Here is an 11799-nt window from a genome sequence, read left to right as displayed (position 1 = left end):
GTTTTCAAAACGCACACTTTTCAGGAACACTCAGGAAAATGTCGACAACAGTGTACTAGTAGTGTAAAGGGTTTATTTGACCATATGCCGTTAACAAACCTGAATTCTAATTTAATAGTTGCCTTTTATAAAACAGTTCTAATATTTCCGACAAGCATGAATTAACTAAGGTATGTGAGCAGAACATGCCAACATTAGTCATTGGTCAAAGGACATGATTGATTTGATAATTTGTGATTTTTTAATTCATTTCTACATTGATTAAATATTTATAATTTATGGTCATTTTGGCCCTGGAATATTGCTAAAATTTGTTGAATCACAGTGTGCACTTTGTTATAAATATCCCAGTTTACTTGCCAGTGGACAAAGGACCTAATCTTGGCATGTTCTCTTCAACACATACACACTTATGTGTACAAATGATATAAAGCAAATGATTTTAAGACTAGGTTTGCTGTGAAATGGTAGTAAGCGGGAATTAATTTGGTAATGTTGAGCCAAACCTTGGTCACTGTCATTTTAGTTAAATATAAAAACAAAACTATAAGTTAAAATAACATTCAAATTGTATAGCACAGGCTGTTGCAATTTTTTTTAAACAATATGTACAATATTACCCAGAGGCTATAGAGTGAATCAAGAACTGTAAAAAACCATAAAAACTGCACTGATTTCTTAGCAAAATATCTGTACATTTAGAACAGCTTTATCTAAATATAACTACACATTGTCCAAAAAAAAAAACACCAGTCACAAGTGGGTCACGTGAGCCAAATGCAAACAGGAAACAGAAGTGGTTAAATACTATACAATAAACTTTACAATCAATGTGGCGAGGCAATGCAACCAAAGAGATTAAAATATAAGCCAACAGGGCACATTTTGCAGAGAAATACATGAATTCCATTTCTACTTCAACCTTGGAAAGTTGTTAAAAACTTAATATACAGTTTAACGCCTTGTGTTCAATAACGTTTGTCTATTTTGGTCTTTAGACCCTTAATAATACTGTTTAGTAAGGAGGGGTTAATACCTTAGTACTCGGTCATATCTGTAGGATTACCCCCCCCGCCCTCCCACTGTCTGTATTTTTGTAACGTTTTCTTCCTTTTTTTTTGTCCTCACAATACACTCACAGTTCTGCTTATTCCATTCCTTTTTAACGTGACAGACATAAACATGATATCATTGTATCTGTTGAATCTAGGAATTTGGTCGTATGTTCTGTGAATCGAGCATTACTTCTATTCAAATCATCAATCCCACACAATTCTTTTGAAAAACTAATACCCATGTGGTGTGTACCTTAGCAGGACAGTGCCAACGCAAACAATTTATGTGCAGTGCCAGCACAATCTGTAGTCTTGAGCTGAACAGCATTAACTACATATATTGGTCCATGGCAGACTAGTCCTCATCTATACTAACCTGCAGGCAACTCTGAACCAGTTTTATTTGACTTGACTTCACAATACCACATTTCATGTCCATAAATGTAAAAAGTTTAGAATTTTATAAAGATATATTGAAATTTTAGTTTACAACCTTGTTAAAATTCATTCATTATAACAAAACTGATCAGGTGTTATATTACCAGAGTTACACCAAGCAGCAGTATTTTTTACTGTCGATTAAGAGAAAGTTGTACATTGAGGCACTTGTTAGTTCAGTTTTGAATAGATATGCAGCTGCCCAGATTGCCCGTACTTCCTCCTCTTGCCTTCACATCCTACAGCTTTCCACTCTGCATAAGCTGGTGGTTACGTGGTAGCAAACACACGCTTCACGCAGACACATCATTCAAACACACACTCGTACTCTCAACACTTTCCTTTTCCATCACATTGTCAGTTCAGTGCTATTCACTGAGCGCAAGTTTTGATCATCAAAACGCCGTCTCACACTTCTTCTCACCGCATCTGCTCGCCTGTACGGTTGGTTCCTAAGATCTGTGTGGAAATGAGGAAGTCGAGTTATGATCCAGTATTAAGTAGATTTATGAAAAGCAGATGGTTTCAAAGGCGACCAAAGACAATCTTGCAAAGCAGCTCCAGCAGTGTTTACCAAATTCCAGAAAGTATTCAAGGTGCATGTACGAATGTTGCCGTGTCAAAAATACTGACCTCTCTGCAAAATTCAGCAACTAGCTTCATCTCTGCCCTCTGCTTAGGTTTCTAAACTTTTTGCCCTCTGCTTAGTGTTTCTAAACTTTTTATTCAAAAAAAAAAGACTAAGTTCAGTCTGATTTTTTTAAAAAGGAGATCAGCCAAAATCATAAAATGGGAAATTTCTATGTTCATTCACAAACGCAAAAAGTTCCTTAGGTTAACGCTGTGTTTTGCTGTAGCGAAGAGAAATCTAGTTGATACCCCCAAGTCCCATTTCCTTGCAAGGAGAGGTGGAAACTGGTCGACACCAAGATGGCTGATGGATGGCCAAAAATAGTTCCCATTTTGGATTGTTTGGCACCTATTCCTCCACCTAAGTCCTCCAATATGCATTGGTTTAAACAAAGCACTAACCTAATCAATTGGGACACAAACACAAGATCAGGAGCTGTCAGAATTGACAGGTGGTAAAATCTTTTGGAAAACTAAATAAGTATCAATCATGGTGGTTGCACTATTGTTGGGAGGGACTGAATGCATCCTGCAAAGGCTGGCAGCCACAACGTCTCCAATGGGCTGGAGTGTGTTGCAAGCGAGGCATGACTGTACCTCCGCTCATTGTATTTCTGCACCAATAGAAAGATTCTCTGTGAAAGACTATCCAGGAGGGCCACTGTTCCATCTGGACCCAAACCCCATCTGCCTGACTGTTGAGCAGCACCAACAAACACCTGCCTCTCTTTCTCGTTGCAATCATTTCTTCTCACCGAGCTCACGGTGATGATAGAAAAGGTTGAATAGCTGCTATTTAAGCAGCTCAGTGGACTCGGTCACATGATTTTGCTCTGACATTTTGCTGCATGTTTAAATACAAATGCATACTGAAAACCTTTTGGGAAAGAGTAAAATTCCCCACAACTCCTACCTGCCTTTTCTCTTTATTCCCTTAAATAGCTGGCTATTTTACTTTATAACTATTTTACTTTGCGGCTTATGCTTGTGATTCATTAAGGCAGTGACAGTATTTCAGCAGGAGATCAGCCTCTTATTGTTCATGTATAAAAGGAACCTTTGTTCCAGTCATCAATTAAACCTGTTCTTTTGGCATCAGATCCAAATGGTCCAAAGTCAGTTTGAATTCTCGGGATTATGAAAAATTCCCATAACAGCTTCTCACTAAGCTTTGGTGTCTTGGGACGTCCTCCCAACGTGAAGGGCGCTCTATAAATGCAATTTGTTGTTGTAAGAGCCATACAGCAACTACTCCAAATATCAAACTTGCAAATTCTAATCATCAATTTCCTATTTGCACAAATATTTAAGTGACTGAATTGTTCCCCAGCCCAATCTTCAATTAAGTTTGTAAAATTCTTAGCCTTGTTTTCATACAAAAATATTTTTTTCAGGTGTGCATAGACCAGATGTTCCTACAGATCATACAGTAAATTTCTTTCCTTTCACCCTTCAAGACGAGTGATCATAGATGGAACTCAATTTGCAATTAAATAATTCAGATTTATCATCATTTAATTATGGCTCAGAGCTCCCCTTCATTAATTAAATTAACAAGACAGGAGGTAGCTGGACCTGAAGTCAACTTTAAACTCAAATGTATTAAAGACTGAATACAGACAGATCAGTGGAACAGCAACCACACCAAAATGATTACTTGCTACACACTACAAATAAATACGAAATTCCTCACAGCAATTACGAATTTCCTCACACAAATACTAACCTCCTCGGACCAAATATTAAATTGTTTGATTTAAAAAATCCTCTGGACTGGGCCAATCTATCCTATGAACTCAACTGAGTTTACTACTGAGAAAAAATTAAAAGTGCCCAATGTTTCGTTCTCCATTGTGGACTTACCAGCCTTGGAGACAAATCTTTACAAATAGATGTGCCTGAAGAAGCAATATAGAAATGAGACAAGCCTGCCAGCATTTTAGGAGTACGATTTGAAATCGATTCCAAAGTATACAGTGCACATATAGATTTTTCTTAAACGTCCAAAGAGAGTAAATAATCGCAATCAACCACCAGAAGCAAATTTGTGTTTCTACAGCACAGTAAACTCATGTCTGAATGATACTTTAAACAGGATGCGCATCAAAGTGGCGACCGTTTATTAATTTTATTAATATGATTGTGACTCCACGATCTTTTTAAACGAAAAAAAAATCACCTGTCCAGTAAAGTATCATTAGCTCTTTCGGTAAATATATATTGATAAAGCACACTTGTTTCTGCTTTATCGTATGCATATTTTACATGTGCTTGCCATAATATATATGTGTGCATATATATATATACAGCTGTAGCAAGTAAAAAACAGTGCTTGCCAGCTCTGTGCATCCTCCACCACGGTTGTGCAAGAAACATTCCTTACCCTCGAGGGACAATTTGGAAATTTAGTGATATTATTCTTCTTTAGAGCTAAACAGNAAAAACACAAAAGGATGGTTAACTTTTTTTCAAGGGGAAGAGGAAATAAATAACACCCATCGCAGTGTTCCAGATACCCATTTTGCAGGTTAGCCATCACAGCAGATCAGCCACCAAAGGAGAGGTTAAAACAAGTTTGTGAGCTGTTGCAGAGACAGCAGAAGCGGTACAGAGAAGAGGCAGGTTTCACGCTCGAGATTCAGATTGTTGAAACAAATTCCCAAGCTGCTTTGAAGATTGGCTTCAGCAAGACATGACGCAACACAGAGCACTGTGCAACAAGAGTTAAAACACAAATCATTGGAATTTCAAAGTTGATAAAAAAAAGAAGTCAAGTATTCCTCCATATTACAGTACAGGATTAACAGATCACAAGAGTGTTTGCAAGATTGTCAAAATTGGTCTTTCAAAATAATCAATAGTTAGAACGGGTCACAAGTTGAGAGGCGCATGCTTGGTTAAGATGAAACGTTTTAGTAATGAAAGATCGTGAAACAGTGAAAGTGAATTTCATTCCTGATACGTATACCGACATATACAAGTCACAGAAGTACAGTACACCAGGGAATTCTACTACTGTGGTTAACATCTCACTAAAAAAAACATTCAGAATCAGAAAGTCCAGCAAGCAAGCAAGCAAGCAAGCAAAGTGCCTGAAACTCCCAGTAGTTCCATGCATTGTTATAAATGTATATAAAACCCCAATGAATATTATGCTCATGCGAGATCATGTTGACACTATTTTTATTCACCATACCAAACATTTCAGGATCGTGTGATAATAGTCGAGACTTCTTGGTTCATGATATGAGTGAGTAGCCCAAGCAATAGTGCAGCAATGAATTAAGTAATGTATGGTAACAGCAGCCAGGTATATCAATACCAAACAGCTTTTCAAGCAGCCAAAATGCACAGGTAAACCCTCAATGACTTCAAAAACATGCAGAGGAGATGGAAAAAATCTGTGAAAATAATTGACAAATGGCCCCACACACACACAACTATCTTAGTTCTTTTCAATACATCACATTTAACGTGATCGTAAAATGGAGTAGATACTTTTGAAAAAGGAGAGCAACCTTTAAATAAGCGCTTCAGTTGTTTAAATGTATTGTTTTAGTAATGGGGTTCCTCAGAGTGAGCCGATTCACAGAAGAATCGAGAGCCACGTTTAGCTGTTCGGGCTGTAAAGGGCACGGTCTTCAGCACTGCGTAGAGAATAACAGCCAGAGAAGACAAAGGGGAAACAGTAAGCAGCAAAGGGATTGTTATTATAGTACAATTAGTGCATTTCGGAGTTAATTCAGAGCTACTTCAGACAAAAAAAACAGATCGAAGACACATTATGATAAATTGAATAAACAATTACTGTGTAAATATGTACTGTATTAGACTGCAAATCTTTTACAGTGGCAACAATTATGTTAGCGCACACTTAAAGAGAGTTAATTGCTAAACATACTTTTACGAATCATGCATTTATTACGATTAAGAGTGATTCAAGGACATCTTTCTCTACAAAACATTGGTGTAGTGGTGTTAGTTCAAGACACTAAGAGGCTGATTAAAACTTGATGAAAACGATGAATATTAAGCAGGTTGTTCGAACGGCAATCTGAAGACCCAAGTTTTTTTAAAAAGATAAATCGCATTCGTAAATTGTTTTCTTGTCTGTACAGATCACATCAAATGCAGTCACTTTGACATAGCCACAAGCAGGGCCAGATCAAAGTGAGGAGAAGATGAGTTCAGTTTACAAGCAGTGTAACACTGTTAAAAGATGTCATTGGAATGATTGTGTGCGCATTTGATGGCAAAATTGTTTGGAAAGCACCCATCCAAACCTCGGGAAGAAAAATAAAGCGCTAAAACCGGTTCTGCTTTGGTTATTCGCACTCTTGGGGAAACTGAGTGCTATCTCACATGTAAATCAACTTCACTGAAATGACACTCTCGCTGGCATTGTGGTGAGGTCCAGGTTTTATCTGTGTTGACCTGAGATTTCAATCTTACCTGTATCTCTGGGCTACAGGAGCAAAGAGGGGCAGCAACTCTCTCTCTCAAGCCCCAGGGAAACACCTCACTCACTCACTCACTCACTCGCACAAAGAAGAAAACACAATAACTATCTTAAAAAATAAGGTCTACTTGCATTCTTAGCATGTGTTGAGGCTGGAATGTGCTTGCTTTGGTGAAGTGGGGCAGGAGGAAGGTTGGAGATTTCAGTGAACTTTAGTCTCACCTTGCGTGACCTATATGTTTCTCTTTACCTGTAATAATATCTTCAATGGCACCATCCTTCCCCTCGTACATCTGCCTGTGCTCTCTGACTTGTTTCCTCCTCAGTTCCGCAATCAACTCCTGCTGTTGTCTCTTGGTTTTATGAGACGGGGACTAAAATACAATTAAAAACAATAAAAAGCATTAGCGATTTAACGTTCAATACACACCAAATAAAACATTGAGCACATCTGTACTTATTCCTCACAAGATTAATGCATTCAACTAATTCAACACAATATACAGGGAATAAAATGGGGTTTATTACCTCCGCTAGCTTTCAGAATGTATTTTTCAATGGACTGTTTTCCACACAGTGCTAACATTTGGGCTCATTTTGTTTTTACAGAAAATGTGTAAACGGAAACAAAAAAAAGTATTTGACTTCAGCTATTTTATACCAGTTACGCCCTGAATCTCTGTCATATGTGGTTGTCTGCTATCAACATACCTTCTTGTCCCCCTGATCCATCATGGCTTCTTGTTCAAGGAGTTTTTCCATCATTGCTTGCTCCTGCTTCTTACGCATCTCATTGTCCTGTTCTGCTTGCTATTGAAAAATAAAGACATTTGTTAAAAAAAGATAAATCCTTTTTCTTTTCTCTCTCCCACTGTGAGTGGGGAGTAAGCTCTGGTTAAGTGTACAACTGATTCACTGAATATCATTCCAGCAACTTCCAATGCTGCTCTAAAGCCAGGGGACTCTGATGTGTTTCTGAGTTGCATCTCATGCAGATGTCTCTTCTTCCTGTTGGCTTAGTATTTCTTCCTGTGCATCAGCAACTCACTGCTCGAGGAGCTAAACATTTCAGCTAAGGATGAAACAAAAATGTTCCACCTCCTGGTGCAATATCATTGAGATGTCTCGACGTGATAAGGTGCTATGCAAGAATTATTATTATTATTATATCAATCACCGTGAGAAACCAAATTTCAATTTGATTTTATTTCAAGCCACGAGACCTGGATACGAACAGTATTAATTTATGTCGGTTTTGATAAAAATAGCACTACAAAGATTGAAAGTGTGCCACATGTTAAATTTGCCTTTTCAAGTCAAATCTATTTGTAAATTTTAAAAAGTATGGGTCCACCAGATATCTTCCACCTGTAAAAGAAATCTAATTACATCAAAACATTTTGTGGATTAGCCAAATTGGACTTATGCAGATCGATAGTAAGGCAATGATATGAGAAAACTGGTGCATTGCATTAGGTAGCAATTGCAGGAGATGTCAATCAACTAATACACAGTAAAGATCAATCAGTGACTCACGCACGTAATCTACTTAAATCCAACGCAACAGGACAAGCTCTTACCTTGTACGACTTCACAAATCGTACAATCACAGGGAAAAACACCGATGGAGGGGCTGTCTTGACATTCTCCCCGAAATATTTAACCACCTCATCAAAGGCATCCTGTGTAAAATGGTACAGTGAAAACAAAAGGCAAATACTATTAACAAATGGTTCAGTCAATCAAACCAGGAGAGAGAAAAAAACTGCGGGCACGATACAAAGCGCAAGGATTATTATTATTTTTGTACTGGACTAAAGCTCAAGCCCAAACAAATGAATCCTCATCCCTGAACTGTAATCCTCCTTACAAACACGGGGTGGCATCCTATGTAAATACATATGCAGACGTTTTTGCCTTCGGTCGCTTTATACAATCCAAAACTTTTACTCGATACAAATTCATCCTGAAAATGTCTGGCATCCTTCATACAGTGGATGCAGTTCCATGTCCGCATTCCAACTATAACATACTGTACGAGTAGAATGCAACTACCGTGATGTCACCCTTCCTCTATCCCTCCGCCTTGCCCCATCCTTACCCAACTTACGGTCGCGCCTAAAGACCTTCCTCTTCGACCGTGCCTACGGTCACCTCCCCCCTTCCCCCGGTGGCGTCCTCCGCCACTCTCAAGCGCACAATTGGGTATCCGTCTCGACAATGTTTTCAACTTTCTCGGGCCGATTTTCAACAAAATATGGCAAGTTCTGTCCCTGTGCTCAGCAAAATTCCATCCTCTGATCAGACCACATGCTATTGTCATTTCCCATTTGGATTAGATTTATTTTCTAAAATTAGCTTTTCTTCCTATTTAATACTTTAAATGTGGGTCAGGAAACTGTAAATTATATGCATGTAATTAGAGATTGAGCTGAACATAAGGACATTAATATTAAAGATTACAATATTTGAATTAAGGACTGCATGATTTTATTCCCGCGGGAAGAAAGAGCTGTTGAATAGTTATTTATTCGGTGCATTAGTTATTCCTTTTGATCCCAATGGGATGAGTTACAGACGCATTCAGTGAATAGCTATCATTAAAATACAAGTTTAAAAAATGAGTTTAAATATCCTAATTAATATTGATGGCAAATATGCATACATTTAGTGGGAGAAAAAAGTGCAAAATCAGAATAGAACGTGATACCTGTGATATTTTTGCATCGTCCTGTAGTTTTTTCAATTTTCCTTCATGAGCATTAATAAACTCTTTTAATATAACATTGTGCTCATGCATGGCATGTTCCCGCTTTGTCAGATCCATGCCTCTTTGTAACTCTTTGACATCCAGTAGGACATTATCCAGAGACACTAAAGCAAAATATCAAGAGCGCGATAAGATTAAAGCAACCGCATAGTACAGTAGTGCCTCAATGTCCTGCGTACATAATTATGTACAGTTGAATCCTGCTAAACAAGTCAACTATTTGCCAAGTGATATTATGCTTAGATAAGAAACTTCAGATAAAAATAGCCGAGGTTGAAATCTTTGTTCCTCAGCCCAGTTTTTTTTCATCCATCGTTCATCAAAGAAACAAAGCCAGTATCAAAAAGATTTTTCACCAAAATGAATCTACTTTACTCCGTACGTTAACTGTTTAAAAATGGTTAGCTGCAACATATTGGTCGTCTTGGTTCGATCAGCATTTGTTGTTTTTAACGTTTCAACTTGTAAAGGTCAGGTGCGGATCACAATTCTTTTTTCTTGGGATGAATGGGAAGTGGTTTAGTTATAATCCTTGCATCTTGAATACAGAGCCTTATCACGTCGTCGAGACGTCGCATAGCGCTTCATAGCATATACCGTAAAGTGAATTGATGGCATATTTTGTGGGCGAAATAGTTTTGTGGTTAACTACAACCAAATCACTTCCCGTTGTTCGCAAACTACGAGTTGCAAATAACGCATCAATTCAGTCTGCAAAATATCACGTAGTATATCTTCTCAAAAGGATATAATGTGCCATATTGAAAATATCGATGGACTGAATTGCTGAGCTATTTTCTGGTTTGCAAATAATAATTTGTGTGATTCAAAAGGCATCAAACATCCAAAGTAAAACCCAGCATTTGGCTCCACTGGGCTTTATGGATTCACAATAGACCCCCAGGTACTTGCAAATCACGTATATTGATCGCAAACTTGATGTTTCAATTACGCCATCAAATCTGATTTGCGACGATCACAAATTAGCCCCATAACGTGTTACACTGGTCTCTCAGATAGGGATAATGAAAGAGAACAAATAAATAATTTTAAAAAACCTAAGCGATAGTTTCTGAAGAAAACTGCCCTTATACCCACCAGCTGCTGCTTTCTCCACATAGTGGAGCTCATTGTAGAATAAGGCGACTTCGAGATACTTTTCTTTGATGACATTTGCGATGTAATGTAACAAGGTTTGCTTGCGATCAGTTGACTTAGTATCTAAAAGCTGTCAAAAGCAGAGGGGAAAAAAAAATGCATTTAGATGGGCTCATTGATTTAACCCCTGTACAACTCAATTTAGAATTGCATATTCATATGGAAATTGTACATCGATCGTAGCGAGAATGTGGATCTCTTACCAGATCTAAACTCTGTAACTTGAAACCATACACAGCTCCTCTCTTACTGCTGTTCATGTAGTTGCCGAGGGCTAGGATTACCTAGAGAAACAGCACAAAGATTTAAATTTAATAACCATTGACATGAGAAGAATTGGAAGCTATCATTTACTGTAATGTTTTGTTGAAGTGACATTGTATATGTGTAAGGGCGTATATTCAATTAGCCTATGAAATGACATTGTCATCCATTCCAACCTTTTTGTCTTGGGCTGCGGTCAAAGACCCCAGTTAACCAATATTTTTTTCCCATTATTAAAGATCTGAGAATGCGATCAACTCTCTAAACAGCATTTGCGTCAGTGAGAACGTTTAAAACCAGTTCTAGTTTAAACATTAGCTTGGAATCGTCAGCAGTGAAACCATAATCATATTTCAACCCTTGCATTGATTTGATTTGAAAACAACACCATCCCAACAGCTTGGAGCAAAATCATATCAATGCCCTTGAAAGCAGAATCAAAATACAGTTTGGACTTTGAATATTCACACTGGACAGACACTTAGGCTTTAGTATTCAAAGATGAATCCTATAACACGACATGGCCATTCAAGCATTCAAATCTCCTTTAAATATTACCAGCAGCATAATGTTGGAACACTAGACATTAATAACTGTTAAAGACATTACGCCATCACTAATGGAAAATAATGCTCTTCTCAGTGAATGTGTACATAATTTCCAGCACTCTTTAAAGTTGGGAATGTCTCTCTGATGACATCCACATTCATAGTTCGATAGCAATACTAATTTCCTTATTAAAAAAAATCCTGTGACATGATGCTGCACATTAGACCTGACTCTTCACGAACAATTATGAACTCAATTATTTATAGGAACATTTTGAAAGATAAATTAGCAAGCTATCCATTTCGTTTGAGGGAGCATTTCTTTATACGATCAGAACTGATTGTGTGTTACTCACCTCTAGTATTTTCTTTAGTTTTTGAGATGATTTTATTGATACGGATGCCGCTATTATGGCGTGGAGTTGCTAAAGAGAAAATGGGAGTTAATGTTAATGGAGGTAATGTTACTTTGTTAAG

At 37.7% G+C, this 11799-nt stretch overlaps 1 protein-coding gene across 4 annotated transcripts in view; it reads right to left on the bottom strand.

The window, feature by feature from the left end:
- Window positions 1-56: 56 nt before the first annotated feature.
- fmnl2a (formin-like 2a) overlaps window positions 57-11799 on the bottom strand; it is a 101035-nt gene continuing 89292 nt past the window's right edge. Inside the window, exons 19-27 of one of the 4 annotated variants that reach the window (XM_007889932.2) lie at window positions 11679-11747; window positions 10714-10794; window positions 10451-10580; window positions 9293-9456; window positions 8163-8264; window positions 7294-7392; window positions 6833-6956; window positions 5642-5770; window positions 1843-1952 (exon numbers count right to left, since the gene is read on the bottom strand). In XM_007889932.2, the coding sequence (XP_007888123.2) occupies window positions 5679-5770; window positions 6833-6956; window positions 7294-7392; window positions 8163-8264; window positions 9293-9456; window positions 10451-10580; window positions 10714-10794; window positions 11679-11747 (861 nt within the window). In that variant the 3' untranslated portion in view covers window positions 1843-1952; window positions 5642-5678. Of the gene's footprint in view, window positions 1953-4459; window positions 4554-5641; window positions 5771-6832; window positions 6957-7293; window positions 7393-8162; window positions 8265-9292; window positions 9457-10450; window positions 10581-10713; window positions 10795-11678; window positions 11748-11799 lie in introns of all 4 variants that reach the window. The other 3 variants (XM_007889931.2, XM_007889933.2, XM_007889930.2) reach the window with 3 other exon arrangements.

Source organism: Callorhinchus milii, unplaced genomic scaffold (assembly GCF_018977255.1).
Source record: "Callorhinchus milii isolate IMCB2004 unplaced genomic scaffold, IMCB_Cmil_1.0 Scaffold6, whole genome shotgun sequence".
Taxonomy (NCBI): domain Eukaryota; kingdom Metazoa; phylum Chordata; class Chondrichthyes; order Chimaeriformes; family Callorhinchidae; genus Callorhinchus; species Callorhinchus milii.
This window is presented reverse-complemented; position numbering and strand designations above follow the sequence as displayed.